At 37.6% G+C, this 16887-nt stretch overlaps 1 protein-coding gene across 5 annotated transcripts in view; it reads right to left on the reverse strand.

Moving 5' to 3' along the window:
* The window catches only part of CDK14 (cyclin dependent kinase 14), a 286357-nt gene that overhangs the window by 112529 nt on the left and 156941 nt on the right, over window positions 1-16887 (reverse strand). For all 5 annotated transcript variants that reach the window (XM_089533256.1, XM_089533258.1, XM_089533257.1 and 2 more), the window contains 2 exons: window positions 13813-13936; window positions 5786-5906 (listed from right to left, as the gene is read on the reverse strand). In XM_089533256.1, coding sequence (XP_089389382.1) covers window positions 5786-5906; window positions 13813-13936 — 245 coding nt within the window. The remainder of the gene's footprint in view (window positions 1-5785; window positions 5907-13812; window positions 13937-16887) is intronic.

A 16887-nucleotide genomic window follows, 5' to 3' on the forward strand; every position in this document is an offset into this window, starting at 1 on the left:
GGCCAACCACATGTCCTTTTGGCACTAATTTTTAAAGTTAAAGCTGGCCGTGGGGGCTTAGTTTGTTGCTGGCTCCAGGAGGTGGTCAGTGTATCCCTATGTGAGGAAGTGGTGCCAACTTGTATGACAGCCTCTGAAACAGACTGCCTTGCACCCAGAGACTTATACCAAGCACCAGCCAGTTATAGTCCTTTGGATTAAGGTGATTGTGGCACAGCTGCAGAAGCTCTTGGATCCCACCTAGTTGCAGGGGCTCTGTTCTCCCCCTCCCCACAGATGGCAGAAACTGCAGATGGCCATGCCCACATTATTCAATGGTAGCGACATGCACACGGATGCATCTGTGCATCACACTCTACATGTCTGTACAGATAGATGTTCATTATGTCGAGGAGCATTAAGCTAATCCTAATCCAACTATTTACTCCACCTATTCTGTGGAAATATGTTTTCATAGCAAGAATGGAGAACTTGTGGCCCTCTAAATTTGTGCAATTGCAGCTCCCACAAGCCTTGTTTATTGGCTATTCTGGCTGGGGATAATAGAAGTTTGAGTCCAATATAATTTGAGGCCATAGCAATGTTAAGAACAAATAATAGACCCTATACCAGTAGTGCACTGATGTAGTTCCATGTTGCTTAATACAAACAGCATATAATTCTACTGTATGCTAACAGTAGCAAATCACAGCACGTCCCATATTGACTAGCATTTCTAGCTACCACCACTAATACATGTACATCTTCATTAATATTTTTAAATGGCCAGTGGCTATTTACAGTGAAAGCTGGAGAACATTAATATTGTACATGAATCATTAGCTTTTGGTTACTCTCCCAGTGCCCTCCAACAACAAATGAAGTGTATAAATAGCTTGCTGCTACTGGCACCTGCTTCCCAGACACTGTCCAGTGGTTAATGTTTGTATTCCTTTTCACTATTTGTGACTTTACTCACTTTCTGCCTCCTTTTCAATTCACCAAGATACATTACTAGAAGCTATTCACTATAAATTTCATGCCTGCTGATTTCACCCTGCCCCACCTCATTTTTCTTGTTAAGAAAAACAAGCAAAGAGCTGTGTACATTTGTGATGGTTAGATTGTTTTACAGGGAGCTGGGAGAGACAGATACGCTTTCTGTCTATTAATTTCCCCATCCATGCAAGTAGTAACTTCCATCCAAGTAGAAATGCTAGACAATGCAACACTGCAAATTTCTCATCCAAACCATGTGTGAATGTTGTGTAAAGCTGACAAGCAGTTAAGTCAGAAAGCTGTTTGTTTCCTTTTCTGCTTGAACCTCTCACTATGCTTTGTGATGATAATTATATCAGCATCACCAATGCCAGTGCCACCTTCCTTTCCCCTCCTATGTATATGTCACTTTACAAAGAACTGGTGTGACATGCCCCTAGTCCAAGGTCATGACATTCTAATATGGCCACAGGAATGGGGATAATGTGGGCAAAAGTAAGCAGAGCAATAATGTCTTATTTCAGTTATGTTTAGCATAATTGCAATACACTGAAGGGACTATCAAGTTGATCAAAATGCCTCATGGAAAAGATGAATTTTAGGAAGGTACTTGGAAAGCAATTCAGGCATCGGGACAGCAAGGAGAAACGGGGAGATGAGTTTCAGAGAGTAGAAGAGCGAATGTGGTGAAGTTTAATAAGCAAAGATTGTGTGAAGACATGTAAGCCACTTCTACAGAATCCAGGAATGGACTGGGACACCAGTCCAATAACTTAAGTAGATGAATCACATGATCAAAGAGATTTTGTGGCTGTTATGCCTTCAAGTAACTTATGACTTATGACGACCCTAAGGCAAACCTATCATGGGGATTTCATACTCAGAGGGATGTTGCCTTTCATTCTGCGGCTGAGAGAGTATGACTTGCCCAAGATTACCCAGTGGGTTTCCAAGGCTGAGTGGGGATTTGAACTTTGATCTCCTAGTATCCTTGTTCAACAGTCACACCACACTGCCACCTTGGCTCTTTCAAAGAGATAAAAGAGGTGAATAATTTTGCAACAGAAGGCTGGATGGAAGCTGTGACAGTAGAAGACCACCAAAAACCAACAATAACTGGTCATTTAAAAGATAAGGAGGGCAAAGAATTTTCAGTGACTTCTGCCAAAAGTTGCACTGGAGGACCTAGAGATTCCTAGAAATATTCTAGGAATAGTGTTTTTTATTTGCATCCCCCCCGCCAAATCGGGCCGCTTTCATAGGGGTACTATATCCTTAATCCCAGCAAATGCGGAGGGCCCACTGTAGATCAATCCTAGTTCAGTTCTTAACTGATAATCAGTCACCATTACCCATTGTAAATATATATCCAGTACATGTTATTCTGTGCATAATTCCAATGTGTATCGCTTTACTTATCCACTTGCTGCCACGTGCATGCTCCTTGTCTTAATAAAATGGTTTTACCTTTATTGGCCACCTTCATTTATTTTATTATTATTATTATTTTGGTATGAGGATGCAGGAAAGAAATATTCACAACAACAACAATTCTTTATTATGTTCCAAAGACCCAGCAAACATATTCATACCAATGTTCCATTATTTATACTCTATATGAACAAGCAGACACATATATACGATATTGTAGGCTACTACAAACTTACTGTCTAAGTTTTAAGATAAGCAAACATATTATAGACAAAAATACATTTAGCAAAATACATTTAAAACACTACAGGCTGCGGTAATATTATCTTAACCATATTATAAGGAACAGTTCTAGCCAAATCAGTGAACACTTCCATAAGAGTTTAGTATCTGATACACTAGATGTATCTATTTTGCACAGTTCACTATGTGTGTCAACTGAGACACACAGAAAAGACTTTCCATCTTGCATCTATATGACCTGTAAGTTCACGACTGTAGCCTCAACCTATGATTGCTCAGTATTTTTCAGAAGATAAATTATTTGTCATTTTGTTGGATTCATATATTTGATAGATGCAATCAGTACTGACTCATTTTTCACCTGGAACAAAGTGTTACTCTTGAAAAGCACCCTGTATATCTTTTTGACTTGTGTTAAAGGTCCTATATCATGGGACATCAATATTTCATGTCCGTTATTAAAGACATTCTTTTTATGTCCTCCAGCTAGAACCAGTTTTCACCTTGGCAGTGGTAATATATGGTGTTGGGAAGGAATCTGTCATTGATCCTGATTTTTTTCCCCCACCACAGACTTCATTTTAGAAATATATTTATCTCATACTTCTTAGAGCATCTCAATTAACTGCTTAAAATGTAAGGCTGCATTCCTGCTGGAACTCTGAATTTTGCATTCAAACTTTATATGTGAAAATTTTTTAAATGTGAAAATAATTTTTATCAAAATTTATTTCACTAAGAGAGCCAGCATGGTAAAGTGGTATGAGTGTTGTACTACTACCCTGGAGACCAGGGTTTGAATTGCTGCTCAGCCATGGAAACCCATTGCAAGATCTTGGGCAAGTCACATTCTCTCAGCCTCAGGGAAGGGCAAAGGCAAACTCTTCTGCACAATTTTTACCAAAAAATGAAAAAAACAAAACAAAACAAAAACAAAAAACAAAACAAAACCATAACCAAAAAAAAAAAAAAAAACAACCAGTGAAAGGTTCAACTTAGAGTCACCATAATTTGAAAAGACTTGGAGGCACATAACACACAGACACAGACACACACATATACACAGAGGTTAATTAAACTATTTCTATTTTTTCCATGATGTCACAAAGAATGTCAAGAACATCACAATGATAGAAACATAACTAGCAGCAAAAATTTGGGGACACGCCCCTAAAAACAATGCAAAGCAAACTCCATTGTGTATAATGAACAATGCAAAGCTAACTCCATTGCGTACCTAAAAAACAATGTCGATCCAATCAGAACAGCAAGTAAGGTGCAAAATGCAGAACTTCCTCCTATCCTCAGCCTAGCTTCCTTGCAAATTTGCAGAGGAGCTCCAATATAGGAAATATGCATGGCTGTGATAAATCTGTCTAGAAAGGTGTATTTGGGGGAAATTTGCAATAAGCAAAGCCTTAGTCACATCTCCTCTTCTGTTAAATTCTGCATCCCAAGCTCTATGACTTTATGAGTGGAGTAAATTTATACAGTTGGACCTGACTTTGGCCCGATTTAAATGCGCCTTTGCGCTGCCCCCGTCATGTGCTAGGGGTTGGCTGAGGATGTAGCGTCCATACCGGCCTCACCCCAGCACGTGGCAGGGGCGTCAAAATGGCGGTTCCCTATACACACGGGTGCCGCCATTTTGATGCGTCGCGCACATAGCGTCCAAACATTGCGGCACCTTTGTGATGTCTCATGTGCGCCATTGGCACCTTGTGCTGTCACAAATGCGCCACAAGAAGAACCCCGCTTTTTGCGGGTTCTTTTTGTTCCGCAATGTAGCTGTGTGGTTTGTCCACTGCGGCTCCCTCGCGGAGCAAACCAGGGTGGCGGGAGACCACCCTTTTTGGGCAGTCTGTATCCCGCCTATATTTCCTTTCTTTCTACAGAAATGGACCGTGTTTATTTCACCCTATACTGATTGCTTGCTGTAAAATATTTTGAGTTTTATAATGGTAAAAAGGTGAAAAGAAGACTCCATTCCATGCATAGTGATCTGAATTTCCTAAAAACTTGGTCATCCACTACCTATACAAAGGCCAAAGATAGCAAGGCATATCAAACAACATAAAATAGAATCTACCAATGGCTGGAGGCAAGAGCCCTAAAACCACATTACCGAAATACCAGGTGAAGTTCAACATGCTGTCTGAAATCTACCACTACTTTTGTTTGTTTAATTTCGAGTGAAAAGAACAAAGGTATCCTATGGTTTATCCTACCGTGGCAAGTATTACAAATGGGCAAGGAGCATCTAGCAAAGTAAAAAGGATGAGCTGGGCGATGCTGCTTTTGTCATCATGTTTACTTTATTCACAGAATTATATTCCAATGGCTTTTGTCTAGTTCTCTCCAAGTGTTTATTAGGGTGCAATTTTTTTCCAGATTGGATTAGTCCAACAAAAGACAGCATAAGTGGTCACACTACTTGCTTGAAATGCATAACTACCATATATACTTGGCTGTAAGTTGACCTCATGAATAAATCGAGGGCAGGATTTTGGGGCAAAATTATGGATTATTATATGACCTGTGGATAAGTGACGGTAAAATGTAGGGGCATGTAATAAAGATCTAAATGATGAAGCAAAGGAAAACAATGTCAAAGAACTTACAAAATTCCAGCAAGCATAACTTTTGTGTTCACACTAAAGGCTGGATGGATGAGATGGTAGAGGGCAGTCAGTGGTTCCAGAACAAATTACACCCTTGGCTTACACCAGAGGATGGTTCCTTTTTTAAAATAAGAGTTAAAGTATAGTACTTACATTGACCTGTGGATAAGTTGACTCAGGTTTTTTCTATCAATTTTTTTGACTAAAATTTCTAGACGTATACATGAGTATATAAAGTATTCATATGCAAAGACACTAATAACTAGCTATTGGAGATATTAAGATTTCTTTGGGGAACAGTATCTGACAATGTACATCTACAAATGGTGTAGACTCTGCTTTTTAATCTTAAAGAACAAACCATGTACTTTTACTTAAAATTAAATTCAATGGAATTTATTCCTACTGTATACTGTATACAGTAATGTAGCCTTAGCTCATCAAACGCACTGTTTTTCAAAACATCTCAAAGCCAAACTAACAAGGATCCTGTAAAAGCAAAGCACTCTTACCACATATCAAGGCAAGTGGAATATTCTGTTGAGCCTAAGAGGACATCAGGAGGTCTGTACCACAAGGTAACCACTTCATTAGAATATGTATGACTGGGGACAGATTTGGCTCTTGCAAGTCCTATAGGGTAAATACAAACATAAACAAGGAATAAGCATTTATAGAAACAAAGACTATTTTAGATCATTAAATACCATGTTGCACACAAGTGTGCTTGAAATTTTGCTTCTGCTGCCTGTGTGTTAAATTATCTTTCAGCACATCATTAACAAAATGACAATTCATAAAATATCAAGAGGGAGGACTAATTATTTTAGTAAATATAGGATTTTCTTCTTTATATTCAGCACTTCACCCTTCCTTTTTATCAGGCATTATGCCTTAACCAGATACTGCAAAATGTATAAGAGACAAGGGTGTGTGCCAGCCCTATCTTCTATATCCTGTAGATGCTAAGCCCACCCTCTCTGCTCATGACCTTCTCGTGCTGAATAGGAAGGTATACAGATGGGTTAGTTCCAGGTCAAAGCCTCCATGTTATCAGGAATCCTGTTCTGTATTGGGAATGGTGGAACATAAAGTTTAAGTGGTGCTCCCTCATCTACAGTTGTTTCACTGTCATATATAGCTGTAAAATACAGCACTCAGGTTGGGGGCTAGCTGACATCTTCCCAGCAGCACACCAGGAAAGGCTAAGCATGAAGTTTCCTTTCATTTTCTCCCATTCCTAGGTGCCTAAACAACACTGCAAGTATCCTGAATCAGGCTTGCTGGAGCCATGAATCTTATAAAACCAGCTCCAAATTCACCAGAACTGAGGGCTGCATATGCATGCTACTCATGAATTACAACAAAATCAACAACAACAAAAAGTCAGAAACACAGAAGCCTGTTATTGGAATCTGGATACAACTGCATATGTATTAAGCCCCATTTAAACCCCACTCATGAACCGAAAAAGGCTCCCAGATCAGCTTATTAAAAAAATCAATATTTTGTCCTAAATCCTGTTAGTAGTCCCAACTAGAGTAAGGACACAGCATCACATGGTGAGTCAACACATAGGTACATCAAACTGATTCAACATGCTTATTCTAGTTGGGAGTTTTAAGAGAAATGAGGCAGTTGTCCTCAGGCCAACAGTCTAAAGATCCAATTATAAAATAAATTATAAATTATAATATTACTGTACTATTAAAAATTTGGAAAAAAGCATGGTACTCAAGCTATAAATGAAAGACAGTCATCATTGCTGTCCCAGGTGCTGTAGGGTATATTTCAGAGGAAGAAACGGGCAAAGCCACCTTCGAGTATCCCTTGGCTAAAAAAACCCTATGGAATTCATGAGGTCACCATAAGACAGGCAATTTGAAGGCACACAAAAAGACATATCATTGTTGGCTTTTCCCATCTTTTGACGGATAACCTAGACATGGAGACATACTTCATGTTGTTTATGCATCCAAACATGCTTACTCATGCAAAATTTATCTAACTGCTTCCTCCTACTGGGAGAAAGCTGTAGGACAGGATTAATTAGCACAGCATGTGCCATCACATTGTTTGAGGATTCCTTGTTTGTTTCCATGGTTACACCACAGGAAGCCGCACATTCTTTCTTTCGAAAGTCAGCCCTGCTTGTATTGGTGATCATCAGAACTTTTAATTTTAAGAGCAGCAACGAACATAAAGTCAAAAGGTAATGGAAAAAGATTGCCAGGTGAGCATATAATATTTGCTCTCAGTTGTGGCTTGAAGACAGATTTATATGGATAGCTTCATGATAATCCTGTGAACTGTCTTTCAGATCTTGCTCTTTCTAAAAGATAAAAAGGTCACCCAAAAGGCACCCTGCTGCTACAACTCAATTCTTTACAGTAACAAGACAACAATGAGGCAGTTGTTAAAAGTCAAGGCACATCACCTAATCATCAAGCCTACCATAAACCCAACATAAAACCTCTACAAAATAGTAGGTGAAGGAGCTGTGCTATTTATGTTTTCCTTTGTGTACTTCCTTCATGCTGAAAATGCTACTGACAATGCATAATCAAGATCATTTAATGCCAATTAAATTCCCTTCAGTGTGCCATATCCAATCTTTTAAGCACATAAATAATGTGGTTAAAGCCACATTTTTCCTCCAAATGTTCAACACAAGGTTACATACCGAGTAGTGATTTCAATCTGTGCTAAGTATAGATTGCAACGTGTACTCACTATTCAGTAGTAATCCATTTGGAACACTTGCTATCTAGCTTTATATATTAGTTTTTCAATGTTCATGAAAGTGAACACTTTACAATCATCCAAAACAACTAGCTATTCAAGTCAGGGCATTCCTTTTTGATCTTAGAATCACACAGACACTGTTTCATAGTTTTAAAAACTATGATTACATGTACCTTTTTAACTGTTTTACCCTGTATGCATACTCCAAATTAGAAACCATTCACAAATAGATTTTCAAATAATAAAATTACCATGATCTTGGTAAACTTTGTTATATTGTGAATTCAGAAAGGGTAAATACGATACATTTATGTTTCAAGAGGGTGACTGTCTTAATTCCTGCTTGTGACTTGGAAGAGCATTCCTGTATTGGTACAAGTTAGTAGAAGGCTGTTTAGGATGTTGAGCATTCCCATATTTCCTGCTGGATTTGAATCACCAAACGACAATCTGTAGCAATACGCCAAAGATTGCAGTGACTACATATGAAAAACTAGGGTTGGATAATTGCCTGTTTCAACTAGATAATATAAATCAAATCAGCAGGATTTAAATAAATGTTAATCATAGAATCACTGAGTTGGAAGGGCTCCTATGGGCCATCAGATTCATCCCCCTGATCAATGCAAGAATCTCCTTCTAAAGCATCCTCAGCAGGTAGTTGTCCAGCCTTTGTTCAGCAAATGTTGGCTTGCCATTTAGCAACTGACTCTACAGATTTACACTAGCTGGGATGAACAATTAAATATAGGCCTAGGTATACAGCTATTTTATCAAGGCAGCTACAGTTTCTGGTACAGAACAACCAGAATCCTAAGCTAGTTTCAAACCATGGTTTCTGATCCTGTTTGTGTTTGAATGTGGCAATTTCTATTTCTTAACTTGGATGAAACATGAACCTGTGATTATGGATCTACTTTCTCATTTGGCTGCTCACACTGTGAATAAAGGCACAAAGGAGCTGTATGCCTGTCTGGCAGTTGATATATGAGCATTCAGACTGGAGCACTATGACAATCACCTGCTCATCAGAAAATGCATTGTTTTCAAGTCATTAGCATCTGATAATAGTTTTAATAATTTCATTCCCTCTGAAGACCCTCAGATCCAGAAAACTGCTGATGGTGGGCTATGAGGGGGGGAGGTAATGATTTAAGTGTTGGACTAGGTTAAGCCACACTCTCCTGGCCTCAGAAGAAGGCAAAGGCAAACCCACTCTGAACAAAACTTGCCAAGAAAACCCATTATAGGGTTGTCACAAGTCAGAAATGATAACAACAACAACTTTATTCTCTAAAGCCAGCAATGTTTTATTCTATAAACTAATCTACTAAATGATTCTTTGACCTGATCATCAAACCTAGCAAAGATCAGTGTCATCTCAGTTTGCCTTTGCTTCTCTGAATGCTAATGGCAGGAAGGAAAGGCGCAGATTACCAATTAGAAATACTCTAGGACCAGCTGTAGTGTACCTTCAAGTCATCTATGACTTATAGTGACCCTAAAGCGACCCTAGCACTAGGTTTTCTTGGCAAGATTTGTTCAGAGGGGGTCTGCCATTGTTTTCCTCTGAAGCTGAGTGTGTGTGACTTGCCCAAGGTGACCTGGTGAGTTTCCATGGATGACTTGAAGCATATAATAATATGAAGAAGAAGAAGAAGAAGAAGAAGAAGAAGAAGAAGAAGAAGAAGAAGAAGTGCTGCCTACTTTTGTTGGCCATGGCAGTTGTAGTGCAAAAATTAACTTTTCCAAAATCTGGGTAAGGCTAATAAGTTGCAGTTCAAAACAGGGGTGGGGGGGATGGAACAAGCCATTGACAAATTGCTCAGTTAACCATAAATGCAATATCTGTTCTTGTCTTAGTAAAACTGCAGTGTCTCTATATTCATGTGATTTATATGATCTGGGTTATCTTATGAATTCTGGTTAGTGTGTCAGCTGCACCCCCTTTTAAAATATGTTATTATCAATAGTCATGTCTTGTGCTGTGCTCTATATGGGACTTAACTAAAAGCATTGACCTGGATGAAATCAATGCTTTTTCTACTTAATGAAAACACAGAACTTTTTTTGCAAACACCTAGTCCAGTCCAAATATGTTCTGCTAGCTTTTTGCTCTAGATGCAGTATTTTAAAAGAGTATACGGGCAAAAAGAAGTCTGCTATTAAATCAATAATATCTGTCCTTTTAAAAAACGACATAGTGCTTAATATTAAAAAGCAGATCTACTTCAGCGGTCCCTTTTCCTTTAATGAAAGTTATTTGTTGTCATGTAAATATTATCTATGAAGATGACTTCAACTAATTACACAAATGTGCAAATGTGATGCAGTAAAGTATTCCAACATAGCAAATTTATTCTTCTTAGGGGTTCAGGGTTAACTGCAAAGTAATTAACAAAGCTCTGAACTGGAAATAGATGGGTACACATGACAAATTCAACAGAAGTAAATGTAGGTGAAAAATAAGAAAGACATTCTGGGATAGAACTGACAACTATGTTAAACATTCAATCCCATATTTACTTATTTCTGAGTATACCTGCATACGTGTGCACACTTGCATTGTAAAGAACTTTATTCAGGTACAAACTGCCAGAAGCAAGCAAGACTAGTACATGCAATTGCCCCTTACAAAGTAAAATAAACTAGTAGTAACAACACCTAGACACTGTTCATCTATGCCCAACAACAGGATATAAACCAATATACAGAACATACTTCCATCCTTTTTTTTTTCATCAGAACTGTAGCAAAATGATAGGCTCTCATTCCTGTGTCATGTTTCTAATGGAGAGAGAGCAACTGGAAATTGTCTGGCCCAAAGAAAAAATGCTAACCAGCAAGCAATCTATTCATTTAATGAAATAATTCGGGGTGGGGAGGGGGGACTTGGCTCACTTCTCTCAAATACACATATATGATAAAATGAAAATGATAAAACAAAAATTATTTCATGACTGGAGAGGCTGGTCATCTTTGGCAAAAGCCAAAAGAAAAGGTACACTGAAACAGAAAAGATTGGTTTAAATAGATCACAGAATGCAAAGGGATAAAGATATTAGAATTTTAAAAAAGCGAAGGTTAAATATGGATAAATTAATCTCATTGGAGAAGAGTGTGTGATCAAATAATGAATGGGATATTTAAGTTGTGTATTATAAAACTGTACAGTATAATCTACAAAATGGAAGACAAAGTAATTTACAAAAAAAAGAAGAACCTGGGACAGGATAGCAAAGGCTTTCATGCTATCCTGCCTATCTGCATAGGCCACCAAACTTTGGATGACCAAAGTTTGGGAAACACCAGTCCAGTCGAATTATGAAATACAGTTACATCATGTAGTGAGATTCTTACATTCTGGAGCTGGTAGTTGGCTAGTGATATATGAGTTTTTAATTCCAGGTTTGTATTTACTGTATCACATGAGACTCTCAAGAGATAGTCATGATCTATTACAAAAATGTCCACTCAGGTACAAACAAAAATCTAAAGTATATTGTTTGATTCAAATACTAACTGTAAGCAGCATTCTAAACTGAATTCTTCACTAATGTATCTATATACACACTTTTGATCTAGCAGTTAGACAACATTCATTTCATCCTTTAGGGCTAAACATCTTTTTAGGGTAGTATAATTATGTCTGTAAATGCAAATAGGACCATGCCCATCACCTTTAAAATGTTTCATATTTAATTGCATCTCAGATATCAGTTTTCTTTACTAAATGAATAGTTCTTGAAAAACTCTTAACATGTAATGAATAATATAAATTCATGTTTAATATTATATATTTGCAATATGTAAACATTTATAAAACTCAAATTTTGTTGAAACATTTAATTTGCAGCCCTGTTGGACTGGAATTTTCAATGTATTTCTAGAAAAGCAGATTCCCTTCCCCCCCCCCCCCCTCCATAAGACCATGTTATATATGAACCAATACATTGCAAAATTGATTGAGGCAGAAGCCTTGCAAGAAAACACGTTGGAAAACCTTTTCCCCCTCAAACTCATCAACTCCTTTGATGCTTGCTTCACTTTCCAGTTTTCTCCTACTACATACAGCTCATAAATACATTCTGGCACTGAAACAAAAATGAGAAAAACCTTATCATCTCTATTTCGTAAAAGAACGCTAAAAAGTTTCCAATTCCCTGTTCATTCCAATGAGAACCACAGTAACAGCCATATCCCAATGCTCTAGAGACTTTCAGTCTACATACAATCATGTTTAGAAACTGTAAAGCAAAATCTAAGAAAGTTAGTTCTGCAGCTCAAGTTTCATTGCATAGTTTGTAACATAATCCAGAAAGACTTCATTCTTTTTTTATAGCTAGCATATTGCATTTGCTAAAAGAGAAATATCAAGTTCACATTCAGATCAGTTTTATTTACTTATTGTAAATAAAATTTACTTCTCTTTAACATAGTGAGAACATCTAACAGGGATGAAAAAGATGAAGCCCTCCAGATGGTTTTATATTCCTGCTCCCATCATGCCTAAGTACCAGGGTCCATGGCCAGGGATGCTTGAAGCTCTAATTCATGAATACAGTATCTAAAGGGCCAAAGCTTTCCCAACCTGTTTTAAAACTTATGTCTAGTATTAGTAGTAATAGGGAAAAAATAACTATTTAGATCTACTTCAAACAAAGGTAAAAAGTATTGTAGTTTTATTTACCAAATATTTTAAATTTAAATTTAATTTTTTTTAAATTTTATTAATAACCTGGCCTGCAGCCTGCTTCCCTTCAATAGGTGCCAAATGAGCTGCAGTACATTTCACAGCAATAAAATAACTTTTGGTCTGTATCTTGTAGTGTCCAGAATTATGAGAGAAGTGGATTGTTAGCCACAATTAAGAATCCATCAGCTTCAAAACAGTGGGGCGACAAGAATATTTCCCCATAGCATGTTTATCTAACTACAATGATTTCCCAAAAGTCTAGCTCTGTGTATTTGATTTCTTATCCCCGAGGAGATGAAATATACTAAAGATAAAGCATGTCTTGATACTAAATTAAAAATGTGATTGCACTATGTATTGTTGACTTTTGGAAACCAAATCTGAAGGTCTTCTCCTTTGGGGATGAAAAGTCTTTCTTGTATTTATTATAGCTGAAAGATAAACCTATCCTAGGAGAAGAGCAGATTGTTTATTGGCATTACTAAGTGCACCCAAATGAACTACCTACATTTATCATGTTTAAAAATTCTATAAGCTTTTGTATTCTATATGATAATCATGATTTCAAAACATCCCCTTGCTTTTCTTCTTTTTATTAAAAACACTTATAAAGGTGAAAACTCCTGCTACTGACAGCAAGAATATGCTACTGCTGGAAAATACAAGCCACCAACAAAAAGATGACCAAACAGTATCATAGATATGCTTAAATTATTATTATTATTATTATTATTATTATTATTATTGCATTCCAAGGGAATACAAAATTTTGTTTAGACAACCATAAGCCTATAATCATGCAGAAAATAATAGGTTAATGCTTGCTTTAGCATATTATTCCCTTCAAATTAAATCATTTGCTCACAGCTAGGGTGTCTCCTGAGCTGAACTCCATCTTTTTCAGATATTCACATATATAGATAATATACGTGAAAGGTATTTTTGTCTTTGGAAATGAAACAATTTCTATGTGTTTCATTTTATCTACCATTAAGGTGACCACAGTCAACATACAAGTATGAGGAAAACTGCGGACACGATCTCTTGACATTTTGTACAGCATTATTTTAAAAATCTTGTAATTAACAGCTTTCCTACCAAAATCTGCCAGCTTCAACTCCCCAGTGTCACTGATCAGAAGGTTTTGGGGTTTCAGGTCCCTGTGCAAAATGAAACGCTGGTGGATGTACGAAAGTCCTCGCAGCAATTGAAATAAAAATAACTGAAAAAGAGGGGAAAAACATTATCTTTATTAACAGTTGTATGCAGAGCATTGGCTTCCTACACAAAAAGCAAGCTGTTTGCATATAGGTGAAACAGTTCCTTAAAGTTTTGTCCATAGTTACAATTTAAAACACCAGCATTTTTAAACAACATGGAAAATGTAAGAATAAGGAATTGTGTTCAACTGCATTCACCTGCTTCCAACAATCTACAACTGTAACTGCATTCAAAAGATTCAATTCTTAGGAAGCCAAACTTATATTCTCTTTACCCATATAGATTTAGAGATTACAAGGTAGCCTAGGCAGATGTGTCTCTTGGCTAATTTTAGGAAATTATAGGAGGAAGACGAAGGACTGAGACCAAGGCGGGGGGTGGGTTGAAAGGGGGCATAAATAATATACAGACACCCAAAAACTTTCTACTTTCAAATATTTTATACAAGATTTTATTACAAAGAAACTAAAAATGTGTCTAGAAGCAGATGCTTTTACTCTTCAATGCTTTTTGGGATAGATAGCCATAGGTATTGAATTTGCTCATAGTGTGCTAGCATGTCCAAAACTCAGTGTGAACTTTGTATTTTATTAAATTTCTACTCATAAGAAAGACATTTGTCAAAAAGTGTATGAAATATCAAAATAATCTTGCATGTTGGCAAAATGGCTTACTGCTTGTTTCACAGGGTTACATCAGCATGCCAGATAGTAAGTTAGGTCCAAAACACACTGCAGAAATAATCCAGTTTGAGACCGCTTTAACTGCCCTGGCTCTGTGCTAGGGAATTCTGGAAACTAGTTTTGTGAGACATTTAGCCTTCTCAGTCAGAGAGCTCTGGTGCCACAATAAACTACAGTTTTCAAGATTCTCTAGCACTGAGCCAGGGCAGTTAAAGTGGTTTCAAACTGAATTATTTCTGCAGTGTGTTTTGGATCTTTGTAGTCTATCTTTTGTTTAAAAAAAGCTTTAAGACAGTTATTAAATGGTAGGAAAGCAGCTTAAAGGTATAATGTAACTTAGATATTGGGAACATAACAAAGAGGTTGCACTTCACCAAGGAGCTCAACTTACTTGTGAACAGTGAGACTCTTTTCTTTATGTAAGAGCATTAGATCATTAAAAAATTTCAGAATCAATACACTGGCATGAACTAGCTTGTATTAGTTATCTATCTACATTACAAAACTGTGAAATATGATAACTGAAGAGACTAAAACGTGATATGACAGTGTAGAAATGTTATATTACTGATCATATGAACTGATCAGATTTAATTAAATTTCTTTTTGCCCCTGTGCACACACAATTCATTAAAAAAAGCTTCTTCCAAAGCTAACAATGTACTAAGGAAATACAAAGGCGTAAGTTAAAAAACCCAATAAATTAGTTTGGGGGAATAAATCTCCTTTAGATAACATCTTTGCTATACATGCTACTTTAAAGAGCTTGTGTGGTGTTGTGTGGTTAAGGACTGGAACACAGCAGATTGAAACTCACTGGTTGATCCTGGGCCTGTCATACTCTCTCCTAACCTGTCTTATTTCACAGGGTTATTGTACAAATAGTTGAGAGCAGGAAAGGTGAGATAAAATAAATAAATTAATTAAGGTGGTAAAAAGTGAGATAAATAAACTGTGTACTATTGCAGGCTGATGTGACTAATGAAGTCTGTGATCATGAATACTCTATTACTTACTCCCAAGATTACCTAGCAGTTGGTTGACTGACATATCCCCACAATAGTTTGGTTGTCAACAATAACTGCTTTCTGGTACCAACTTTAAACAAGACAACTAACAGCTCTCAAAGGTCCGACTCATTTTTGCATCCGGTGTTGTGCACACATCTCTTCTTATACATGTAGTGTATAAGAGCCCTGGTGGCACAGTGGTTAAATGCCTGTACTGCAGCCATTCACTCAAAACCACAAGGTTGCGAGTTCAAGACCAGCAAAAGGGCCCAAGCTCGACTCAGGCTTGCATCCTTCCGAGGTCGCTAAAATGAGTACCCAGACTGTTGGGGGCTAATTAGCTTACTTGCTGTTCACCGCTATGATCTTTGGAATAGCGGTATATAAATAAAACAAATTATTATTATTATTATTATTATTATTAGTCTTCACAAGCCCAGACACACCACATAAGGGTGTACTGAAAAGTTCTCAGCCTGACCTACTTCCCAAATCTGAGCATAATTTTGTCTCTGTAGCTTCAGAAGGGGTTCTTTTGTATTCTGAGCTGCCAATTGTAGGACTGTAGCTCTAATTTAAGAATTTTTTTCAGATCACTGATAGAACCATGTCAATGCAAAGTGTGTACAAGTGCTGATGTCCAGACCATCATGAAGTTTCTATTCCAGCAGAAAAAATCTCCAAAGGAAATCCATGAGTGTATGATGTAAACACTGAATGACAAGCTCCCATTATACTCAGTTGTGGGCCTCAAAGAAATGGCCTAAAGGATTGACATCAGGCCATGTTGGGGCTGTGGCGTTCAGATGACACCTGCCCTGAATGCTGCTAGAAGCCACTGAAGTGCAGCTCTTTGCCAAAGAACCAGCCCAAAAAGGAGCGGTAAAATACTGCTCCTTTTTGGCACTAGGTTCAGGACCATGACGGCAGCCCGGATCAAGGCCAGGCGTATGCAGCTGCCACAGTCCTGGGGTAAACGGCGATGGCGCAATCCTATCATGGACCTTTTGCGCCATCTGCTTTGCCCTATGAAGAAGTGGTGTGCCAACTTTCAGCATGGAGATTTTGAGACTGAAGATGCAGCAAGGTCTGGGAGACCTTCAACAGTGTCAACTTCTGAAACTGTTGAGCATGTTCACTTTGTCCAGGACAATGGACCTGCTCACAAGGCTGGTAAAACAATGGATATTTTGAAGAATTTAGTGGTTGAGTGCACAGACCATCCACCCTACTCACCAGATCTTGTTCCATCTGACTAT

Source organism: Sceloporus occidentalis, unplaced genomic scaffold, assembly GCF_023333645.1.
Source record: "Sceloporus occidentalis isolate IW3139 unplaced genomic scaffold, rSceOcc1.0.p SCAF_7, whole genome shotgun sequence".
NCBI classification, from domain to species: Eukaryota; Metazoa; Chordata; class Lepidosauria; order Squamata; family Phrynosomatidae; genus Sceloporus; species Sceloporus occidentalis.